The following is a 26,214-nucleotide window of genomic DNA, read 5'->3' on the forward strand; positions in this document are numbered from 1 at the left end:
AAGATACAAAAATGCCAAAACTATTACGGGAACTCAAAGCTTCCATTCTTTTGTACCTTTAGATGAAACATCGCTAAAAGTAAGCAAATATTCCGAAAGTCAGCAGTATGAGCTGCGCAAAGTTGTATATTAAATCTAAATAAATAAAAATAAAAAATTAACTTGATTAAGTGTATGTCTATTTATTGTGCGTGTCTGAAAAATTTGATAATACGATTCTTGTTCGAATCTATTAGAATACTTAGTCATAGTATCTGTATAACTTTCAAAGTATAGCTAGGTACCTTTTTTGTCACACAATAATAGCAAAATAAAAAAAAAAGCTAACAAGAGATGGTTTTACTTATAAATTTTTTTAAAAGAAAAAAAACACCATTCTAGCTTTTATATTAAATCGACCTTTCTAAAAAAAAATTTTTTTAAATCGCTTGGTCTTTGAAGTGTTTTCCCAGTTTGGAAAAAAATGTAGAAAAAAATTAAAAAATTTTTTTTCTTTCAGTGTAATATAGAATCTTTACAGTATATGTTTTCAAAGGTGATTTTAATACCTCTCTAACGGTATAAAAATTTTTCAAATTGGTTGATTAATTTACGCGTGATATCCAAATATGAGAAAGTAACCAGGAGATGCATTTACTTAAATAAATTAAAAAAAAAAAAAAACCCCATTTTAGTTTTCAGATATGTTATATATATTAAATAGACCTTTCTAAAATAAAATTTTATTTTTCAAAATCGCTTGATCTTTGAAGTGTTTTTTCAGTTTTAAATTTTATTAAAAAAGCTTTGAAAGCTTATTTCAATACCTTTCTAATGGTATAAAGATCTTTGAAATCGGTAAAGCCATTCCGTAGTAATGACACTTTAAAAGTACCTATTATCGTAATTTTTCTAATATTTTCGGATATTTCGATACTTTGCCACGCCCAAAATTTTTCGAAAATGCAATTTCTAAAAATGAGGTTGTGTTTGGGTGGGTAAGATGTAACCCCATGCAAAATTTCATCAAATTCTGAGGGGGTCGGGTTCAACGCATATTGGATTTGATATGAAATTCATCATATTAGATATTAAAATTATGTTTTGGAAATATATTAAAATTATGTTTTGGAAATATTAAATTTTTTATGGGGTATTTTTATTCAACTGTTAATATTCAAAGGCTAAATATTTACACAGTTGGTAAAAGGTGTGAACTGATTTAAATACAGTAGTCGCTCACAAAATAGAAGCTTCAGTTAATAGAATATTCAGAAATTATAATCGGCTTTTGCAATACATTACACACTCTGAAATTAGGATCCAAAATAATTTTTCTATTCCGAATAGTCGAAAGAAGTTCATTCAAATGGACATTACACAAGTATTTGAATGGATGGCTCGAAAAACGTTGTAAGAGACAAAATAAAAACTTTTCAGAAGGAAAAACAACATTGTGGCTATTGCAAAATTTCGAGTGCTCAATTTTCTTTTTGTCTTTATATTTTTCTAGTTATTTCTGTACCAACACAAACGCAAACAGAGGTTCCTCAAGATGACGAAGATGATGATTGGGATGAAGATGATGATTCTTCGGAAGCAGACGATGATGGAAGAGTTTATAAGAATCCACGCAACTCACCATCAACTGAATGTCCAAGAGATGAAGAGCAGGCAACGTTACTCGGACAAAAATGTTTGAGAAAATGTTCTTCAGATGAGGATTGTAAAAGTAAAAAGAAAAAGTGCCTATGCGATGGTGTCTGTGGAATGTCTTGTATCAAACCGGGTGAGTGTTTAGTGTATTGTAATGAAATATTTATTAGTACATTTTTTTCACAGATCGGGAGTGTCCTGAATTGGCACAACCATCATTGGGTCAGGTATCCGTTGCTGGTAGACATTTTGGCGCACGTGCTACATATTCTTGTCCCCATGGCTATCATGTTGTTGGCCTACAAAGTCGTCTTTGTCAAGCAGATGGCAATTGGGCAGGAGCTGAACCGGCTTGCAAACAAAATAGTAAGTATCTGAATTTTCTCATATACCATACGTATGAAAAGTGATTGATGCTGCATTATGCTCCTAGTGGATGAGCACTTTCGTAGAGGTCCTGAAACTTTCACATTTATTAGCCATAAGGCTACAACCTTATACTTATGAAGACCCTCAACGTGACGGTCAGAACCTAAAGTAACGGTTGACGGTACCGGTAAACGAAGTGCGGTAAGCAGGACTGCGTCAGCATTGGCTTATAACAGCAGATTATATCAATCAATACGGATAACATTGGATAACGTATTTCAAAATTCTTGCCGATGAGTCCAAAGTGACATTGGTCCCGGTTGCAAAGTCTGCATTTATCTGGTAGTTACTCTTAATTTTTGTCATTGGAACTAGAAGTTAAACGGAACCCAGTAGGAAAGTGAAGTTCGTAGTCTGCCAACTGAGGGCTCTTATTTCAGTATAACCCTGGTCAGTACGCCCCGAACAGAGGGTTATACAGAGCCGACAAATTCCACGCGCCATTTAAAAGTGTGAGAGATCCCCCCCTTCGATATCCTATGTTTGTTACATTAGGGATGTTGGCTACGAAAAGTTTCTTCCTCCCACTTCCAACATTCATCCGGGTAACCAATTTTCTGAACGGCTACAAGAGCATATCAAGTTGATAGATAAAGTCAAGAACGATAAAAATTCCCACAAAGCAGCTAGTCCGCTGAGGCATTTGGCTTACCTCTATTTCTTTCAGCCCCACTAACGGCCAGAAGACTCAGATCTGATAACTTCATGTTTGTATGAGTTCAGCCAACATGCCGCACAGTTTTCCTATCATTAGGTTAGTTTAGGTTCAAGTGGCCGCCGTTCTTTATAGGCCCATTGTGATACCACACGGATTTGTTCCTACTCTCCTAATCAAACCACTTCGTTGAGTTTGTGAAGCTAACTAAGCGTCTTGTATTGACTGAGCTATATCAGTCAGATCTACAAGAAACATCTTGCCCATGCTAACTAAGCGTCTTGTATTACCTGAGCTATATCAGTCAGATCTACAAGAAACATCTTGCCCATGAAACGTTTCCTTTTTCTACCGAGCGATGGACATTGTCGAAGTAGATGCCTAACAGTTTCAGGCTCTTCTTCTTTGCCGCAGCTTCTACAATAATCATTAAATGGAGAGCCAATCCTTTCCGCATGCAGTCCAATACGGATGCCACCAGTGAGCAGACCCAAAACTAAGGAGAGATCCCTCTTACGGAGGGTGAGAAGCTCATGCGATCTCTTCTCATTCCATTCCGGCCATGTGAGTTTTGCCGTGTGGCATCCATCATGATGCTTCCACCTAGCTCCCGCTTCCATCAATAGAGCTTCCTTTATCTTGAGTTTGCAGGTGGAGATCGGTATGCCCAACCTCTTCCAGGATGGCGAAAGTAGAAGGGAGGTAACCTTTCTTGCAAGCTCATCCGCCATCTCATTACCTGGTATGCCCCTATGCCCCGGAACCCATACCAGATGCAGAGTAAACTGTTAAGCCATCACGTTAAGTGATCTGCGACAGCCTACTACAGTTTCAGAATTAGTTGTGACAGAGTCAAGGGCTTTCAGCGCTGCTTGACTGTCTGAGAAAATATAAATGTGCCTCTGAGAGACTACCTTCTGCCTTAGGCAGTCCACAGCGTCTTGTATGGCTACAAGGTCGGCTTGAAATACGCTGCAGTGATCCGGAAGGCGAAACGATCTTTGTATGTCCAATCGTTCCGAATATACACCCCCTCCGACCCTGTTTTCCAATTTAGATCCATCTGTGTAGATCTGAATGCTGTCAGTGGGTCAATATATGTTATTCACCCACTGTTCTTATCATTAGTAATCCAGCTTATATATATGCTCACCACGTGAGATTTCAAATAAACATGCGCTGACCAATATGTTCGACTAATTAAGAGAACTTACATCCTTATAGTAAGTAATGCCAGTACGATATTGAAGAGTTTGAGGATGAGACTAAGGGGCTTCTTGCACCTATTTAGTCTAACAAGATCTCGCACAAAAACCGTAGGTCACAGGACAAATCTCAGTATACTTATCGTTAAACTGTTAAGTCCAGCAGTCACATAAATCAAGTGTGACAATACATCCCCCTCCCAGATGTGCTCTATCCAGTATATAATTGGGCTTTTAATACCAATAGAAAACACACATCCCAGTCTTACACAAATCTCCCACTGGCCTCACCCAATCGATATAGTGGACTTAACCCTTTGATAATCTCGGCTGATTAATGTGCGGGCTGAACACGGTTAAATTACTGCAATAACAGCTCGTAGAATCAGTAAAACTTTTAGAGTTACTGCTCTAGTTAGGGCGGAAAAGGAACACTGCTTTTTATCACAATGTTCTAGCGCAAATACAGTCCGAATTAATTTAATTACTAACTAAATTTCTTAATTTTTTGCAGTTTATTGCCTTAAACCGCCACAAATAGAACATGCTCGTCATTCAGCTTTACCCGAACAAGAAACTTTCGATTTGGATTCAACAGTTCAATATCACTGCCACACCGGTTATGTTACTAATGGATTCCCGCGTGCTAAATGTCTTGCCATCGAAGGTCAGGCTAGTTGGTATGGACCGGATATTCAATGCGAACGTAAGATGTGAAAATATTTAAAAGTTAAATTAATGGTGACATATCATAACTTACTTACTTAATTGGCGCTTAACCGTTTAAACGGTTATGGCCGTCCAACAAGGCGCGCCAGTCGCATATCATAACAGGACATGACATATCCATATTCATAAGTTTTAATCTTTATAAATTTTGCCATAATCATTGTTGCCATAAATATAGTGATAATTACTAGCGGCATGGAAAGCAGTCGAGTTAACAACTAGACGTACAGGTCTGCGGAAGGGATACACGGCAAATGCAGCAAGGAAATCGGAAGATCCAATAAGAAATCGTATAGGAGCTTCCGAGGCAGCAAGAGTTTACAAAGCCTGATCAAGTAGAAAAATGAATCGAAACTGACACTTAAGAGTGAAAGTGATCTTCCTATATATAGTGAGTCAGCCGATTGCAGTTCATAATGCTATAAGCCAAGCATTTGAAGAGAATGAACTTCAGCTCATAATAAGGTATCGACTCACGTCAGCCGACACACGGTTAACTAAAACCTCAAAAGAGGACGACTGGGTATAATTAAGAAAAAAAATGAAGTTCAAAACCCGGACTCTTGTCACATATCCTGTGGAGCTTAGTGGTAAACGCACACCTACAAATATTATAGAAGAAGCATGTTGTCAACACCTCAACCAAACCCATGAGAGCAATAACGATGTACGATAAGTTGGCAAATCCTGTGCTGACAATAGCAGTGTTTATCACAGTGGGAAGTTCAATTACGAACTCTTCGCCCCCGTGCAGGAACACTCCTTATTCTTTAGATTGACTGGATATTGCCGTTCTCACTTCCTCATAGTTCGGTGGCCGAACGTGTATCCCATCATCAGATTAACGGTTCATTGCCTCCGCCCCAAACTAGCAAGAAGGTGAAGTTTACCCTCCATAATCAAAGCGCAATTTGTACGAGAATTGCCTTTATCATTGCTGCTCAACTAGCATCTGAAGCTCTTTGCACTTACGCCGTTTTGTCTCACATTGCTCTCATTGAGCGGCTACTTGACGGCGAACTTTCCTTATGTCACTGCTTGCACTTTCTTCGCAGTACGGAGGCGTGTACGTACCTTGGCTGCCACAAGGTAATGGTATTCGATATTTGTACCTCGTATAATCTGCACATTCATTCAGACCACTGGATGTATGCCTGCCGTCGATCTCGATGCGAGGGACTTGGTTTTGTGCTCTTCGATTAGTACACTGCTAAGTAGTTGGTGTACATTTCCATGCTGCAACCTGATAATGCAGATGACTATATTACATGCCAGGAAAAGTCAATCTCCTACGAGGTTTCTTGTTACAATTTTTCATAGGCAGATGTTTTTAGTAGGCTACCGAAGCATACAGCCCAGTTAAATATCCCGATCATGTTACTCAGCGCAAAGAAATTCGCGTACGAATTAATAACGACTAAGTTGTTGCTTACCAAACCATGACGTAATGCGTAAAGGCGGGTCCACGGTATAAATTTCCCTAACAAAAGGAGTAGTTGCCTATGCCGATGACTGCACGATAATGGCAACAGGACCTGACCCTTCAATAGAAAAAGTTTCTAGAATAAATAGCGATCTCCCTAGTCTTCCAGGACTCTTTATATCGAGCGAGCTGGTCACCGACCGAATCCACGGCTGCTCTGTTAATCACGTGGAAGGAACAAATAACGTAAATACTTAACGTTCACGTTGATGGCATTACGCCGCCGACTGTCAGTTGCCCAAAGATCTTAGAGGTAACGTTCGATAACACAATTATCTTTAAGGCACATAAAGTTCCTTCGAAATTGTATCTAAAGTACAAAGGTGGAAAAAAAAGATAAGGAAACGTTAGTAACAACATACAAAGCAAGTTGCCCGCCGCTCACGTGCTACGCGTCGCCAGTTTGGACCCCTGACACACATTGTAAAAGGCTGCATGCCTGCCGAAATATTGTACTCAGAACTACCACGGGATGTCTTCTTACCACCCCTGAACATTATCTACAAGTTTTTGCTAAATTTTCACAAACCAGGCAAACAACTGTTTGATCTAGCCCATCCTCAGCTGTTTGATCCAGATAAGCATAAGGAGGCCCTAAGCCAAATCCACACAGAATCGGTAAACCCCTTTTCTAGGTGACAATCGGTGAATCCCGTTATCATATCGTATACTTTATCCAACCATTGTAGAAGGAGAAAGCAGACTACCAAGGGACACACGAGTCACTCTGGCCTAACTTCTTTCTATATACTGTAAAGGGTTAAACTCCTCTTTGTCCAGAATCAACCCCGACATACGTAATGTATGTGTAATCAATGCCTCTAACACCTATATATCTTTGGTCCAACCCTGTTGAAACTGCTAGTTTCTTTAGAATCCCGTACCTATTGAATGGAGCGAAGCACTGTTAACACAACAACAACAGGGGTCCCACAAAGCTTCGAGATATGAATAGGACTTATTTGTTTCTTTTGGCCTCTTGAGAACAGTGCGCTGCCACAACGTTCAAAAATAAAAGCTTAAGGGGTGAAAACGATGATGGAGAATTTTTTTTTTAATTTGCCAGACAATTTTTGTGGAACAGATAAGAAAGGTAAGCCGAATAAGTACAAAAACTCTGCCAATTGGATGTTACTAATTTTACGGATTCACTGAGAGAAAAAAAGCTGTAAAAATCAACACAATCACGGGCAATTCAACCGATATTTCTGTAAATTTTTGTCCATCCCAAATAGCTGTTGAATCAACTTCGTACAAATTATTGATTCTGAACTAACCGTTTTAACAATCAAATCAAAAAAAAAAAGTTCATCAAATGTAGGCGAAGCTCCGTTAAAAGTAAAAATAAAAATAAAAAACTTTTTTCTAAAGATTTTATAGTGCGTTGTCAAGGTCTTGATGACAGGATTTTCGCTAGCCACACCACGATGGCTTTTAACTCTAGTGTGTTAGTAACAATTACACAGGCCGACAGCATCTCAGACCCAGAAACCGGACTATATATTTTCGAAGGATTTTGGTGCAATGAATCGAAATCTAGCTTCAAAATTGCTCTATCAGCTCTGGTTTTCGAGATATCCTAACCTAAAAGTGCAAAAAACACCGCTTTTGCCCATATCTGAGGTTACGTAGCCTTGCAGATGTTTTCTTTCACCAAAATAATAGGCTGGCATCTTTAAGTAGAAGTCTTCTTCTTTCAAATGGCGTTGAGTTTGCTGAAATATCATTTTTTTTTGCTGAGATATCGCATTTTGAAATTTTCATGTTTCATGTTTTCCTACGCCTGGTATCTGGGTCTGAATGTTGGTTAAATTTTGTCGGCCTGTGTTATTGATATTGACCGTAAAATACCAATGAAAACTGTTAAAATAAAACAGTGGATCTTGATATTTCAGAAATTCCTATTTCAACGGAAAAGTCAGTCAGATTGATTGAGAATCTATCAACTTTACAGAATATTGTTAAATGAGAAAATCAATATTCAATCGATTCCTACGTTAACGATTATGGCAATATTTTTATGGACACGGTTATGGTTACATTGTTATTCAAAGTTTTTGCATACGGTTTTCTAGAATTACGGCCATGCCTATTTCACCACTAAAATAATCAAGTCACCAGAAAAATATAGTATATGTATATTATTTACCTATACAAATTTATTTACAGCAAGATCCTGTGGACAACCACCAGATCCCGCTTACGGATGGCACGCTGGAGAATGCTACACTTTTGGCTGTAAGATAAGTTACAATTGCGGCACGGGCTATGAATTAGTGGGCAAACATGAACGTTATTGTCAATCGGACGGATCCTGGGTTCCAAAAGAACTTCCGACATGTGTTTGTAAGTAAAGTTTTTAAAAGCATTTATCTTGATTTGATATATTAATTTATTTATTTTTAAATATGTTTTTATATTAGCTAATACTGTTAACAATAATACCACAGTATCAAACAAGTTGCTATAAAATCAGCTACGGTTATTTCAAAACTGTCATTCTCGTACACTCACAGAAAAAAATTCCAATAGGAAAACAAATCGTATATAATAAGAAAACTTCGCCTAGTTAATCTAACTAAATATTTATTGCTTGCAGAAAATTTGTTCAAAATCTAATTGTTGTCAGGTTTTAAATGTTCAAAAATTAATAATGTTACTACAAATAAAGTTACCGCAAATATATATATACAATTATAAATACAAACAAAAAATGTTGTTTTATTCCATGACACGCACTTGGCTAGAACATAAATTCATCTAAAATTTTCACTTATCACCATTTTTTCTAAGTTTTTCAAATTGCGGTAACTTTTTCTGTTTCCTTTTTTCATTCCACGCCAGCTGTCAAAAGCTAATTTAATTTTGTGTCAAGTTTTTCAAAACTGCGAACAATCTCAGCCTCCAATTTTTAAATACTTATTTAAAAGAATTTTCAATAAAAACTTTTTTCTAATTGCATAAATCAAAATATCTTTGACATTAAGCTTAAAACATTCCACTAGAACGTAACTCCCATTATGATGGCCTTTTGAATAGTGAAGAAAAAACTCCGTTATATTTACAGCCCATGACTCAATCACTAGAGGTTTGTTCTCCAATGATGACAGAGCTTTGACACTCCCAAATTTATAAATCTGTACAGGTTGCTTTTACGAAGTAAGGAAAACGGGGAATAATTCAATCCCTTTCAGTGAAAATTGTAGTAGAAAAATACCTTTAGTAGTACATTAGTAGTGATAATAAATTTGTAAATGCCAACAGGTTTTGGGGGAAAATAATTCAGTTTCTACTACATATTTCGTGGATTGATAAAGAGCTATGTTGGTATGGTCATTCTTTCAGAATTTGTTTGAAGTAAAAATACACTATCTCAAAATTTTTTTCAAAAACTCCCCATTTGAGCATAAGTTCAATGTATTTTGACATAAGAGGGAGTTAGTGAAAAGCATTCTGAGATAAGGCTTTCTTCAATCTAATTATTATATAGGGCTTTTTTGTGACAAATCCTGAAATGAAATTTTTTTTTTTAAATATTTTGAGATAGGACGATTTTGAACAGGCAGCCCACACGGGGTGATACTCTACTCAGCAGCCGCAATGAACTGACCAATAAAATAAAAGAAAATTGCTTATTGTCTTAGAACTTTATATTCCGGCCTTGACTTTGGCAGAAGAGTTAAACTTTTGTGCAGTCCTGATACACAGGGAGTATTCACCTTTTTATTCTGAAATTTCGGAAAGCTCTTTTCCGTTAAGTATTCATCGAAGTGTTCCGGATAAAGCGTTAATTTAGAATATTCGGGACACCTTCGTCTGATACTACCTCACGAGGTCCGAAACTATCAAATAAGTATATACATAATATTCCAAATATAAACCGATTCCTCAAATTCTTAAATGGAGAGGAATGTTCCGAACATACGGAATGAAAAAGTTAACATGCTCAATGAGTACCTTTCGTTATGGCATCTCGATTTACTACTCGATTTTTTGACGTTGAATGATGAATTTTGAATTGGTTTAGGTTACGTATGTTCATAGGTTTACGAAAGCGCACGATTCCTTGGTGTGCGTACTTTTCATAAGACCTATGTTCAGCCACACTAATAGATCGTGGTATAGTTAATTAATTCATCATACAATTTAAAAAAATGTTCTAAGGACTTATGCAGTTCAGTACTATTAGTAAACCGATTGATACCTATTTCTACTACGAATATTTTTCGAAAAATCACAAAGAAACAACACAGTTAACGGATGTCAGTTCGATTTGGGAGCAAAATGGCTGCAATTGTCAAAAAATGTGTCAGTCGAGCAAACCTCTTGTGATTGAATTATGTTTAGAGCCCTTCCCATCACGTATTGTGTATTGACCCGTTTACGAACCTACAAAAATCTATAGGTACATATCCTGTCTAGATTACTTACTTCCTTAATTGGCGCTGAACAGTCTAAACGGTTATGGCCGTCCAACAAGGCGCGCCAGTCGCTCCTTCGCTCCGCCAACCGCCGCCAATTGGTCACACCAAGGGAGTTTAAATCGTTTTCCACCTGGTCCTTCCAACGGGGTGGGGCCGCCCTTGACCCCTGTTTCCATAGGCGGGTTCCGATAGAAACTCTTTCTTGGCCGGAGCATCATCTTTCATTCGCTTAACATGGCCTAGCCAGCGCAGGCGCTGCGTTTTAATTCGCTGGACTATGCCTGTCAAAATATGCACTCTAATATATTCTGACGAATATTACCAACTCTAAGGTTATTAAATAAAGGCACAACAATAGAAACATTAAGCAAGCTACATAAACACATTCATCATCATATACACACACACACATACAAGCAGCACAGAGATACTCACAAACGCATGTCATCATCAGCTACTACTTCCTCACATATACACACGCATATGGTTACACACTACAAATACACGCGCGTATGACTGGTGACCAGGCAGAGGATTCTAGAAGAAGAAACGTCTAGACATTTGAGCAGATAGTATAAAAGCAGCAGAAGCTGAGTAGTCCGTATTCAGTTTAATTTGAGCACGCTACCACTTGCGATGTGAAGTTTAATTGCGAAGTACTTTTAAAGTAGTCTAATGAAGACCATTTTGTAATACAGAATATAGGAGTGTTTTATTCAACAGTTTAGCGATACGAACGTAAGCAGAAGGTTGCAAATAAGCGGAATTTCTCTAAATTCGTTACAATATATACCCCTTTTAGAGCCTGGAAGGACGCTTACATGGAAAACGTATATTTGCCAATTTACTGATTCATATGTATATTCTGTAGAGGGTCTAGTCAGATTATTATATGTGATGCCCACTAGAGGCTTAAAGGGTCGCCATATTTTTTATATATTATACAATTTAATCGATATTTCTGTCAATTTGTATGAATCGCATTGAATCAGCTTCCCATCAAATTGTTGATTCTGAAATGTATCTTTTTTCATGCCTTGATCCCAGGACTTTCGGTTTGGTAAGCGTAGCACGTACCATCACACCACGGTAGCCATCTAGTTTTGGCGTGTTTGCTAACAATTATTAATGCCACCCTAAGACGAATGTCATATGATGAGGCAATGCTGTTAATACTGGATCAAGATCCATTTCAAAATTTCTAGATATTTTGCGATCTGGACCACGATCCATCAGTGCTAAACGTACAATAAATATCGTGATAAAACTTTAATGAAAACTATTAACATATAACAGTGGCTGTTGATATTAGAGAGATATCTCTTCTACCACAAAAATCAGTTAGATTGGTTGTGAATCTGTAATTTTATAGAATATTGCTTGCTTAAGATCAACGGTTTTTCGTTTAATGAAATGACCATACAATTTTGTTCGATTGACAAGTAACTCCGTTGTATTAACCATAATGAGATCAATTTTACTGAATAACGATTAATTCAAGAACAACAAACCTGATTTTTTGATTTTATTAGGTTCTTTTCTTTCGGTATATATAGGCGCTGTAAGAAACCTATTTAGTTTGTCCTAGATTACTTTAGATTCAGCCTTCATACATCAGTTATTTCAGGTGCTGGTTAGATAATTATAATTAAATGGTCACTGGATAAAAATTGTTTGTGAAGTCTCCTTTGAACCTGGAAAGTTGTAAACAAAGTGTGGCAAATATATACCCAACGGCTTCGTTGGCTAGATCATGTTATCCGTGCAGATAACAACGCTTCGAACCCGAAAGGATTCTTACCGCTAACCGTATTTGCGAGCGGATAAAGGGGAGCTTTCGTTTGAATGGGAGACAGCAGTTGAGATGGAATTCATCTCTTTTGGTGCTATTGAGTGATATCTCTTGTCGTGAAAAAGGCCAATTAATAACGACAAGGGATTCTAGGGATTGATAAGCGCAATTCACAGCTTCCGCAACCCAATTTTCAACCTCACCTACGCGAGGCGAACCCTTATGATACTTCATCAACATCGATAACACTCCCCAAAACCTTCGGGGAACGTCTTTATCGCTACAAAAACAACACCTGTCGCACGATTCAGTGTCTTGTAATATTTTGCATACTGTGATGAGAAAATTTCCTGCTGCACCTCCAACTGTAAATGCATACAACTTACAGAAGCTCCCAGACTTTTTTCCTGCAGACAGCAACTTTTATCAATAAATTTTTAGTAGTTTGGCAAACCTCAGAGTGCATTTCTGCCATGAAAGGCTTCGCAGCAAAATTAAAAACTAGCAAAATATTAAAAGTAGCACACTGCGAATTGTAGGAAAATCTCAGTCTTAATTTCCTCGAAGGTATATGCAATCAAATTATGTATTATGATTATTGTGTCCTCTGAAGATCTAGTTTCGCTTCGAAATTAAGCATTGAACACGACGGCTACAGCCACAACCACAATAAAGCATAGCTAAGCAATGGCTACTTGCAGCAGACACATACATAAAATATAGCAAATTATGTTCAAAAGAATAATTTTAACATATTGTAACAAATTTTCGGGAAATTCTGCTTATTTGAAACCTTCTGCTAACGTTCGAATCGCTAAACTGTTGAATAAATAACTCCAATATTTAGTAATGCAAAATAGTCTTTATTAGACTACTTTGAGAGTACTTCACAATAACACTTATACTTCACAACTAATTGCATGTTTAAATTAAACTGATTACTGATTACTCAGCTTGCGCTGCTCTTATACTCTCTGTTGCTTCATTCAAATGTGTCCTTCTAACCATGTTAATAAAAATGTGTTATCAATTAAAAGTCCTTTCTGTTTCAACCACACTTCTACTTTTTAACTTGTTACTTATTATAAATACAAAGATAAGCTCACAAATAAGGTGATCACTAAACTAATTTCATAACCCCAAAATATCTTAACCTCTAATTTAAGTGGTAACATCTGTTGTATGTCCAACGCCAGAAAATCCACGGAACGGTAAAGCTACATATACCACGTTAGCCTATAACTCAGTGGTAAGTTATGAATGCCGTTACGGTTACACATTAGTTGGAGAAACTAGTAGTCGATGTGGTGCAGATCGTAAATGGAGCGGAACTCTACCAACTTGTAAAGGTAATTAAAATGCTATAAACAACCATCATCGTTTGGCGTACACTCCACACTGTTAAAAGCAGGAATTGACAACAACAAAAAAAGATTTATGTTCATTTTAGAAACTATCCAAAAAATTTTTTTTCTAAAAATTACATGTTAATCCATACCAAGCCGAATTCATACCAGGTGGTGGCAAAGCGAATTCAACCAATTCGCCATGCAGAAGAATGTCAAGTTAAAAGAAGAGTTTCATTGATTTCGATTAACTGGCGTATAGCCGCAGTCATTGGTGCCGTTTATCGTATCGCTGTAGTCGTATGCCTAATGTAATCAGCTGTTTATCGTTACGACGGTAAACCAAAAACCAATTGGTTGGCTACGATACGGTTACGACCTTAGCGGCACCAATAATCTATTACATTGATTCGCATAAGGTTGGTCGAATCAACTGTTATAAGGTTACCGATACGGTTACCGATAAAGCACCAATGTCTGCAGCTTATAGTTGTGCAAGGCTTTGTAAGGAAAATAATCAAGAAGAAGAAATCGGATGTTGGGATAACACCACTGAATTCGCTCTGATTAAAACCAAGGCGAGTTCATACAAGGTGATGGCAAAGCGAATTAAGCCCCATTCGCTGTGGAGAAGAATGTCAAATCAAAAGAAAATTAGTAGTGATTTCGGTTATCTGATATCTTCTTGAGCGAAGGCGTTGCTTGGAAATTGTCAAGAAGAAGCAGTCAGCTGATGGGACAACAAAACCTAGTACTGAATTCGGCTTGGTTTGAACCAGTGGTGAACAACGCCGGCAGAGCTCCAAATACCAGTGAGAATAGTACGGGTTAATTCATTAGTTTTAAAACTGACTCACTTGACTTAGGAGCCATACAGCAGACTTGTATAATTTTGTCAAAAGGTCGGGGAAAATATAATCACCTCAGAAAAGCGCGCTCTCTCAATATTGGTGATATTCCACTTAAAAGATTTTGGATAACATTTTATGTATGCATATTTTTTACACGTCAATGCCTCTTTCCAAACATTGTTGAGAGCCCCGCCAATAAGAAGGCATCAAAGGCGTATTCCAGCTCTTTCTTTGTGTTCTTGAGCATCGTATGCAATGTGGTGTCTACTGACTTGCCGTTGGTTTACGAATGTGATGCTGAAAAGCATAATATGCGTCGTACTCTACCCTAAATACTCATTCATAAAACTCTCTAGAATTTTGAGTAGGAAATATGTATGTATGTTAAAATAATGTGTCAGTACTCTTTGGGCTATAGGTGACTGATTTTTCTAACTTTTTATATGAGGACGACTCTCGTCGTTTTCAAAGAGCACGGAACGTGATTCAGTAGTAACAAAACTCAAATTATCTTAGCTCACCCTATTGTCGTTTTACCAGCCATTTACAGGTTATATCCGACTTAAATTTGGAACACGTGCTTCAGCACATTTAAGTTCAAGTTTAGCCATCAACACTGGTAGTGTTCAGTCCGTACTTGGAGTTCAAGTTTTGTCTCCCATTTCTTCCGCATAACCTGCCTATGGAGAATTTGTGTCGAAACGCACCGTAAGAGTATCTTCACTACAAGTGACGTCTTTGGTGGCCATCGGGGTGTGGTAGTTGCGTGCTCCGCCTACCACACCGAATATCCTGGGTTGAAGTCGCAGGCAAAGCAACATCAAAAATTTAGCAACAAGTTTTTTCAATTGGAAAACAAGTTATCCTAAGCGGGGTTGCCCCTTGGCATTGATTGGGCAAACACTCCGATTTCTGCCATGCAAAGCTTCTTAGTGAAAACTCATCTGCTTACAAATTCCGTCCGGAGTCGGCGTAAGACATGTAGGTCGCGTCCTGCCAAGTTGTAGTAAAAATTAAAAGGAGCACGGAAATTGCAAAAATATTATGAGAAGTAAAAATATAAAGGTGGAGCGCAATTGATTGACTAATAATATCTCCTTTCCTACCAACTTTCCAACCCAAGTAATGTGTGCTCCACTTTTATATTTTTACTTCTCATAATTATTTTTGCAATTTCTATGTCAAAATTTAAAAATCAAAGTTTAGCAAAAATATGTCTTTATATAAGGACACATTTTTCGCGGACTTTTGTCCATTTATATATAAAGGAAGTGCTTCAAATGTTTTTATTTTATTTTTATTTTCTCCTTTTCTTACATCTTCTGGTTGTCTTAACCTATCTGTTAAGTTGTACGCTTGTAGCTCAATGAGAACTTAAATAAAAATCAATCCCAAAATTCTCTCTGTTTCGTACGATTTTCTAAATATCTCATCCCTTGGGCCCCCTAGCGTATCCTTTTGTATCGTGTCATCGCCTGTCATCGACCTCTGAATTAAGTTTGAAATTTCAAGTCTCTAGCTTATCGACAGTTACTTAAAAGCTGATTTGAAAATTTTCAAATTCCTTTCTAATTATTTCGATCCGTGCGCCACTTAACGGATTTTTTTCCTTTTATTGCATTGTCACGGTGTTCTAACCTATGTGTAAAGTTTCACGTTTGTAGCTCAATGAGAAGTTACTTAAAAATCGATTGCAAGATTTGTATGAAAAGCGGACAAACATTCAACCGGCCTTAATATAAAGGATGTAAAAATCATTTCGATAAATTTGCAAAAAATAATGCAATTTATATACGAGATGCCTTTAGATTCTTTCGAAGTGGTTACAGATTGTAGAAATTTACAGATATTGTGGAAAGCCTTACAAATTTTAAATAAAGTATTAAATTTTAGTCGATTCAATTTGCGTCACCCGAAATGACAATTATATTTAAACAAAATAATTTGTAATCATTTTACGTTTAAATGTGACCTCGGCTTCTGCCATCAGTAAATACTCGTGTAATCAAGCTCAAAAATTGCTAAAATCCTTTTAATCGTCGTTTTATGAATTTGTTCGGGAACGTTCCCGAAATTGACTAATTTATACTCGGACAAATTTTAAATTATATCCATATATGTGACTCTGTCTATGAAAAGGTGGCTTATGACTCAAAAAAAAAAAGCTGTTAACAGCTGTTTCTCGCAAAAAAAAAGACATCTGTTTGAGTCATAAGCCACCTTTTCATAGACCGGGTCACATATAAGTAACGTCATAATAGTATTAAATAAACTAATAGACAATTATGTCAAAAAGATGCAACTAAATTTTATTTTCTTGGTATAAAATTTCAATAGAAAACAATTTAAAAAATATTTTTTAATATGTTGCTGAATACAAGTTACGTTAATAGAAAACCAATATCAAATTTAAAATTTTCCGGAACTATGTATCTTTGTAATTTTCTGGAACGGTAGTAATAAAACTGCTTCCAACCAAAATTCTCTTATATACGTTACATTATTCAAAGTAAACAGTATCGGATGATCCCGAAAAATCCCAGGACCCCGAGGTTGTCAGTATATAATCCCGAAATCCCGCGATTGCAAAAGATCTTCGGGATTCGATGCCTTAGAAGTCATTCAGTCTAATTTATTGACCGGCTAGTTCAACCTAACCTAACCTAAATTAACAAAGGTAGTTTTAAAGCTATGAACACATTTTGCGAACCTAACCTAAAATAGAATTAAAGAAAAAAAACTTTTTTAAAAATAAACTTTTATTATTGGCTAATAAAATTAACTAAAAAGTAAAAAATAAATTGACTGTAAAGAAATATAACACTTTATAAGTTCATTGTAACCTTTAACGATAATTAGGTTTTTTCGTCTGCGACAAAAAAATTCCATATTGTACATAATTATATATTTTTAACATTAAAACTTTACACCTAAATTATTAAATCTTACAGTTAAATCACAGTCATAATTGTCCTAATAAAAAGCGTGTTAAATTTTGATGGTATAATTAAGAACATTTAGGAAGGGTTCAAAAATTTGCGTTCTGGTCGAACTATGTGGAAAACTCAGTAGAGCATAAATGAAACTAAGCAATTTTGTTGGTTCTATTTCTATAGATGCTTACTTTTCCTCTTAACGTTAATGCTAACACCTACGGGGATAATTTTACACAAAATATTTCTTCCAAAATGAAATCTCTTTTGTATTTGCTTCAAAAGCTGAATATAAAAATAAAATTTTTTAATCGCATTCGTTGTACATTTATAAAGTTATCGCCTTCAAGAAGTATTTCTGCCTTCCAGTTAAAATATTTCTTGTGCTAAATAAATATTAAACAAGAGTTTTTTTCATAAGTCGGCTGTTTCATCAACAATTAACGACAGTGTGTTTGCCAACACTTTTCTTTTAATGCCTCGCCCAAATTATTTCCTAGGTGAAATGTCACTGTTCTCGTACATTTTTATCGACTAAGCAATTTTTTGTGGTGAGCAATTCATTCAAGTAAATTCAAAATTATATGTGGGTTAACGAATGTGCTGCAAGTTTTTTGGGCAATATTGTGAATTTTTACCTGAGTGAAAAAGAAAGAAAAGCACCAAAATCGTGGCAACTGCCTAAAAAGGACCAAAATTTAAGAAAATGGACCAGTGGCCCAAATGGGGTTGGAAGGGACCATTTTTGGTCCAAATGGATCGAAAGTGGCAACCGTGATCGCCAAAAATCTGTAAAACCAAATCAAGTGCGCAGAAAAGTTTGCAACAAAAAGTATGCAACATTGAGGAATAACAACCTAATACTATGTACAAACACACACCAAATTGGCAATTTATACCATTTGGGCAATTTAGTACGCAATTTATCATATAGTAAATTGTAATATAAATTGTCAATTTAAAAAAAATTGCGTAATAAATTGTTTCAAACTACAAATGCAACCTTGTCGTAAAGTGTGTTTGTTGAGTAGATTCAAACGTCAGTTACGCATGGCTCAACTATATGATAGGCTCATCTGATCAGCTGATTTGATTATTTTCATTTCACTGGAGTAGGGATTGTCAAAAGATGGCAAACTCAAAATGAAACCAAAACATTGAACAGATTTTCTTACAACACACAAAAATTTCAAAGTTTTATGTTTTCATTCCATTCCATTCGCCTAATACCAACACGCACATTTTGACAGTCTGAACAAAGGATGCTGTTTCTGTAGAGACGAGCCAACCAGCTATCAAATTACTATTGTGTAAGCTAAATTCAGTTGTATGAACACCACTCAATTTAAATCGAAATTATCTCAATTTATTTTTCTGTTTGAACATAGTATAACTTCTACGTTTGTTGCATACACAAATAAAGCGAAGTTACCTGCGTTCTTGACGACTTAGGCTGTTATTCCCTTGTGAATACAAATCTTTACCGATAACTCTGTTATCGATTAATTTATCGAATTCTCGCAAAGTAATATTGCATTGTCATCGGAGTTATACATGTGTACAAAATTTCAGCTCAATCGGACACCGGGAAGTGTATCAAATTTAACTTGCAAGATTTCATTACATACAACAGCCAAGTGAGGCTATATAAAAGCTTATAAAAATACTGCAAAAGGGGAGTGAACAACAAATTTTTGTTTTTGTTACGTTCTAGTTCACAAACGTTGACGTATTTACTTTTATCCCATTCTCATATTCAGAAATAAATTGTGGCCACCCCGGTGTACTTTATAATGGTTGGATAGAAAATATCGAAGCTGGAACTGGTCTTGGCGCTAGCATAATATTCCGCTGTCAACCCGAAATGCTAATACAAGGACACTCATCAAGCGTGTGTCAAATTGATGGGCGCTGGCGTAATCCGCTGCCTGAATGTTTAGCACCTTGTGTTGTACCAACTATATCACAGGGTTACATAATACCGGTTGAAATCATCATTGATGAAAATGGTACCACAATTATAACACCTACAATAACAACAACAACCCAATCACCACTAACACCATCTAGCAGCACCAGCGGTGTAGAGAAAGTTAAACATGGTACAGCATTGGAAGTGAAATGTGATGAAAACTATGAATTCCCAGTCTCCTTACTAAGTCCTCCAACATGTAATAATGGTACATGGAGTATCATACCACGATGTGTGCCAGCACGTTGTAAAAGTATGCCAAAGCCACCGAAGCATGGCATGGTATTAGCGCCAAAGACAGAACATGGCATGAAAGCTAGATTTAAATGTAAGGATGGCTTTAAGTTGATAAGCCCAGAGGGCAAAGATATAACGGATCACAATGAGTATGTGCTGACATGCTCGTTTGGTAATTGGACTGGTGAGACGCCGCTGTGCCAGGAAGTATTCTGCTCATTTCCCGGTTACATTCCAAATGGCAAAGTGCTGCTCGTTGGTAATATGGGATTGTATGATTATAGACCTTATGTAAAGAAGGTATGCCACAGTTTAGCGGAATTTCTGCATATAGACTCTAAATACATATGAATATTCTTCTTACAGATTGTTAACAACAAACAAATAATGTATGATTGTGACAAGGGTTATGTTTTGGAAGTGGGGCCACCGGGCGCCACTTGTGTAGGTGGTAAATGGCGACCTTTGGAATTACCGCAATGTCTGCTAGGACAACATCCGCGTTTACGTTGGAATCGTAAACGACGTTCAATACAAATGCGTTTTCTACGTTCGCAATATTTATTACGTAATAAACGAGCTCTACAACGAAAATTGGATGAGATGATGAGTGGAAAAGTGCAAATACCGCCAGCAGCAGCAATATCTGGAGAAATTGGTAAGGGCATAAAAAACTAATACTTTGCGCGATTAACTTACGAGGAGATTTAGGCTTGGTTTCGCTTCCAATTTGCATCGTGCTTCTTTTTAGTTTTTCATACAAATTGACGCAACGGTACCTACATGTTTTATGTCGACTTCGAACGACAACTGCAAGGCTGGTGCTTTTTCACTGAGAAATGCTCTGTGAGTACTCGCCAAACCCTCCGTAGGGTCGCTCCCTGCTTAAACATTTTTTTGTATAGTGTTTTGACTTTGCGTTTTCCCAAACTTTTTACCCAGGACCTTACCTAGCCCAAAAAAATATATATATTTGCATAGTAGCAGAGCCTATTAAAAAATCTGGCGGAGGATTCAGATTCAGCATGCCGAAGGTCTGTAAAAAAGTAGAAGCTAATTTTTGGGTCTAAAATTTGTCGAATTGTATTACAAATGAATTATTCAAAATAACTAGGCTTAAATGAACTGTAATAAAGAAATAAGCTAAATAATATCATTAGGATCCGAAAATTAATCCTGAAAATATTCCGAAATTATCTAAAATACTACAAAAATAGTCCCGCAATCCCAAAAGAGATCCCGAAACTGTCCCGACCTCAATATTTAGGTTTGGTCATATTGAAAATTTGTCTGTGCTCTTTAATATTTGTAAACCAATTTAGTTGTTTTTTTTTTTTTTTTTTTGTCAATTACAATTACAGTATAAAATATTCGAAAAACTTTTGAGCAAGATAATTACCAAAACCCACAAACAAAATAATTTGCACCTAAACTGATACCGTGCAAATTATTATACGCGAATTGCCCACATTTGCTACATTTTTTAAACGGTTTTATTTAGCTTGACTTGACAGGGTGGACAGCCGGTCAGCACGAATTTTGTAATTGAAATTTAAGTAACTTCCCGATAAGCTACAAGCTTGAAACTTGGAATATAGTTCAGAACCCGATGACAATGCAATAATAAGAAAAAATCGCCGCTAGGTGGCGCAAGGATCGAGATATTCACAAAAATCGTATTTGCGGTCCGATTTGGCTCATATTTGGAACACATAATACATACAAGAATAGAAACCGATATATGAAAAAAATCGCCGCTAGGTGGCCCAAGGATCGAAATATTCACAAAAATCCTCTTTTTGGTCCGATTTGGCTCATATTTGGAACACATAATACATACAAGAATAGAAAGCGACCTATGAAAAAAATCACCCCCAGGTGGCGCAAAGATCGAGATATTCAAAAAAAATCGTATCTGTGGTCCGATTTGGCGGCCGCCGTGATGTGATGGTAGCGTGCTCCGCCTACCACACCGTATGCCCTGGGTTCCCCGGGCAAAGCAACATCAAAATTTTAGAAATAAGGTTATTCAATTAGAAGAAAATTTTTCTAAGCGGGGTCGCCCTCGGCAGTGTTTGGCAAGCGCTCCGAGTGTATTTCTGCCATGAAAAGCTCTCAGTGAAAACTCATCTGCCTTGCAGATGCCGCTCGGAGTCGGCATAAAACATATAGGTCCCGTCCGGCCAAATTGTAGGGAAAATCAAGAGGAGCCGGACGCAAATTGGAAGAGAAGCTCTGCCTTAGATCTCTTCGGAGGTTATCGCGCCTTACATTTTTTTTTTTTTTAATACATACATGAATAGAAAGCGACCTATGATGTCCGATTTGGCTCATATTTGGAAAAAATATTAAATATAGTCCGGTAGAAGTGGCATCAAAATATTTTGGAGTTGGAGGAGGGAAAAACATACGTGGCGCAGAGTCGAGTAAAGTCTTTGGAAGGATTATGTATTGAGGACTTGGATTGTAACAAATTGTCAGGAAAGAGTTCTTGTAATAATTAGTCACAAAGGCCCGGTTTTTCAGTACAAGTTCAACTCAGTTTGTCAATTAAACTACGCTTAAACTTATTTTGCAGTTTTTCAGTCTACTTTAACTGAAGTTTAGGCTAAGCTTAAGCGGCCGATCTGCCAGGTATAAACTCTAGTTAACCTATCAGTTATTTGCGTTCGTACGCAATGGCGTCGAATATACCCAACAAGCATTTAGGTTTGAGTACCATTAGAGCTCATGTTGATAACTAGGCATACTTCTAAAATCTCAAGAGTTGTTCCGAAGCAGTGGCTCATCTCGAGAATCATAGTGTACTCAGCAAAAGAGGGAACTTTTTATAAAACAAAATATGCTATTACTTACGTTGAAAGAATGTAATTAACAACGTGTGGTTCTCAAACTGGACTCAAATGTAAGATTCAATGATGTTGATGTAGGATCTTCGGTGTGGTAGACGAAGCACGCTACCATCACACCACGACGGCCGCCTATATAATTTATTCTTGATTGAATTGGAAAATATTAACGACGTTGGAGATCAACTCGAAAACTTTTAATTTTACAAAATTTCTCAAAGGTAGGATAGTGATTGGAGAATGAAATTGAATATCAACTCGAGAACTATCTGGTTTAAAAAAAATTAAATAATGATGTTGGTTATCACTTCCGGAACTAGATATATATTTCGCCGGAGAATTTTTTTTCCATGTTTGTTGGGTAAACAACATCCAGCTGTTGCCGTATCTACAAATTATCTAGATAATAAAGAAACCAATATTGCCGCACAAAACAGCATACCCCAAAGGCGGCCTTAAACTGTGACTGAAAACTGTTCAGTAGTTTAACTGGAGTTTAAATTTGACTAGAGTGTAAGCAAGCTTAGTTTAAGCTTAGCTTAACCAACCACTGATAAATCGGGCATAAATGAACTAAATATAATGAGAAATAATAGGCAATTAAATAAAGACTAAAAACTTGAAAATAAAATAATTAAAAAAAATGTTTTTAAGTTAAACGGTTTTATTGAAAACAATACTTGCATGAAGTAATAATAATACTAAAAGCTAGAAAATAATTAGGTTGGTCCTAGGTACTAGTCATCACACTCCTCATCAATCTAGGGCGTTGATCAGACAATTAAATAAAAGCGTTGGACGCGTCAAATTTCTATTGATAGTCATAAGTAATACCAACTGAACATTAATCAGGTTATACTACGCCTCACATTTTTAGAAATTTCACGCGCCCAACGCTTTTATTTAATTGTCTGATCAACGCCTCAGATTGATGAGGAGTGTGATGACTAGTACCTAGGACCTACCTAATTATTTTCAAGCGTTTAGTATTATTATTATATAGTGTTAACTACTTTGTACTCTTTACTTTAATTTTTAAAATAATTTTAATTGAGTTTTCGTGTTAACTTAAAATTTTGAATAACTTCAAAAAAAGAAAATTCTAATTAGTTGGAAAATATCTAAACTCAAAAATAAACAAAAATAAATTTTTTATTGCAAACCAAAATAAAAGAGTTTTTTAAAATATCAACTTGAATGTTGATATATTGGCGATCCTACCAACGATCCTGCGCAAATATTTTATTTCATTAATGACTGTAATGATTACGAAAATTTCCATTCGCTAATTTTTAATTAAAATACATTTATTATCTGAATCTATATCTGTCCGTGCTTGTATATATAATACCTCGTGCTTATGATAAATGATTTTTGAACAAAAAATTTCGCAATTTTAAAGTAACTACTCCGTCATATTTACAACGACTTAAATAGTTGTGCGAAACAGACTAAACGTTTGTATCAGTTTGTTTACTTAAAATCCAATTTGGAAATACATTCGGCATCAACAAAAAACAAAAATTATTTGAGAATCAACACTTGAAAACAGAAACAAAAAATTATGAATTTAGTGATTATAATACGAAGCTATAATTAACTTTAAAAGTATTTCGTTTTGAAAGTGCCTAAAACATTTACTATTGTGAAAATAAGTGAAAGTCCATAGACATTCGTAGATGTGACTGTGTGGAAACACCCGAAAACGGAAACCAAATTTTAGCAGATTTGATGAACAAAATAGTTTAACCAACTGTTAAAACTTTTAAAGAAACAATAAAAAATTAAAAAGTAAAATCATAGTACCATAATTGTAAATCGCACATCGATAAAAAAAAAATGAAACTTAAATATACTTCAATTAATAAACAATATTTTGTGCAAATTGCATATAACAGTCGCTGTAAATTCTATATACGAAACAAAAACAAAAAATAAGTGCGGACAATCAAATAAAAACATAAAGTACTTATAGCAGAAATTTACTAGTAGACATACTATAAATTTTATGCAACATAAATAAAAATAAAATTTTTCTACGAATCGTTAATTAATAAAGAACTCTAAAAAACAACATACTACGCTTAAAACAATGGTTAAGTTTTCCACTTCACTACAACAAGAGCTATTACAACAATTTTACGCAAAATACACACAAGAACGGATTTAAAGTATAAGACATCACGATGAAAATGATGAGATTTATAAAGAAAACAACAAAGCCATTGCATAAACAGCAACAGCAATGAATTTAATTTTTATCACGTCCAAAAAACGCCATTTATTCCCTCAAAATCTCTAAAATCATCAATCAACTACTTATTAATTTTAATATTTTTTTATTAAATTTAATTTTATGTAAGTATAATTTTTATTTTAATATCATATTACAAATTTTCCAATTATAATTTAAATTAAAATTTTAAACCTTTTAAACTTTTAAATTTATTTTAAGATTATTTTTATATTTTAACAATTTTAATATAGTTATTTAAATTTACTTATTTTTTATATAAAATTAAATATTTTATTTAAATTGTTAACTCCCTTTCCAAAAAAAAATCTTAAATATTTTCTTATTTTCTAATTTTTCATTTAAATTTCTTTTCATATGGTTCTACGTTCACCAATACGAACTCGTAAATTTACAAATTCAGAAAATCAAAATATCAACCATACAAATAACATCATGACTCACAATACAACTCAAAATTCTAACATTAATACAACACAAAACATCATCTCTAATATAACACAAGATACTTCAAGACAAGATAACTTTACAAATTTTTCTTCTACTAAATCTATTAAATTACCACAATTTTGGCAAGATTCTCCTGATGCCTGGTTTTTACTTGTTGAAGGACAATTTGAAATTAACAATATCAATGATGATAATTTAAAATTTCAAAATATTCTAATTACTCTTCAACGAGATACTATATCTAAAATTTTAGATGTTATTAACCCTCCTCCTCTTTTTAATAAATATGATACAATCAAAAAAATTCTATGTGAAAGATTTTCTCTTAGCGAAGAAAAACGATTAGAACAATTATTTTCAAAAACTGAACTTGGTGATCGTTCACCATCTGAATTATTCAGATTTATGAAATCACTTATAGGTTCTGCCTCCATAGTTAGCCAAGAATTACTCTTTAAATTGTGGATTCGTAAATTACCACAAGAAATACAAATTCATTTGACTTCCAATAATAATCAAAACAGAGATGAAATTATTATTTTAGCTGACAAACTTTTTGATTTAATCAATAAACCTCATTCTTCCAAATCTCCTGTAGTCTCAAGTATAAATAATAATATTTTAGAACAATGCGTTAAAAATTTAACTGAATTAACTACGGCTATTTATCAAAATTTAAATAAAATTTCGAATGATATTAATCAATTACAAATCCGTTCAAGATCTAAAGATAGAAATAGATCTAAATCTCGAAATTTTTCAGGATCAAGAAATTTTTCAAACAATCGTAATTTTAATTCACAAACAACTATTTGTTGGTATCACAAAAAATTTAAGAATAACGCTCTCAAATGTATACCCCCATGCAATTTTAATCAAAATCAATTCAAATTACGAACAAAATTTAAACTGAAACGATCCATTATGACGGTGACGGATTATGGAACTATTATTAAACCTACTCGTCGCC

At 35.4% G+C, this 26,214-nt stretch overlaps 2 protein-coding genes across 7 annotated transcripts in view; one reads left to right on the forward strand and one right to left on the reverse strand.

The window, feature by feature from the left end:
* The window catches only part of LOC137239232 (uncharacterized), a 145,841-nt gene that overhangs the window by 79,361 nt on the left and 40,266 nt on the right, over positions 1 to 26,214 (reverse strand). The window lies entirely within an intron of this gene.
* The window catches only part of Hasp (Hig-anchoring scaffold protein), a 71,640-nt gene that overhangs the window by 5,462 nt on the left and 39,964 nt on the right, over positions 1 to 26,214 (forward strand). For 2 of the 4 annotated variants that reach the window (XM_067764271.1, XM_067764272.1), the window contains exons 2-8: positions 1,493 to 1,768; positions 1,822 to 2,001; positions 4,439 to 4,630; positions 8,306 to 8,482; positions 13,519 to 13,701; positions 19,243 to 19,991; positions 20,058 to 20,349. In XM_067764271.1, coding sequence (XP_067620372.1) covers positions 1,493 to 1,768; positions 1,822 to 2,001; positions 4,439 to 4,630; positions 8,306 to 8,482; positions 13,519 to 13,701; positions 19,243 to 19,991; positions 20,058 to 20,349 — 2,049 coding nt within the window. Of the gene's footprint in view, positions 1 to 1,492; positions 1,769 to 1,821; positions 2,002 to 4,438; positions 4,631 to 8,305; positions 8,483 to 8,559; positions 8,837 to 13,518; positions 13,702 to 19,242; positions 19,992 to 20,057; positions 20,350 to 26,214 lie in introns of those variants that run through there. The other 2 variants (XM_067764273.1, XM_067764274.1) reach the window with 2 other exon arrangements.

The sequence above is a fragment of the Eurosta solidaginis genome, chromosome 2 (assembly GCF_040869045.1).
Source record: "Eurosta solidaginis isolate ZX-2024a chromosome 2, ASM4086904v1, whole genome shotgun sequence".
NCBI classification, from domain to species: Eukaryota; Metazoa; Arthropoda; class Insecta; order Diptera; family Tephritidae; genus Eurosta; species Eurosta solidaginis.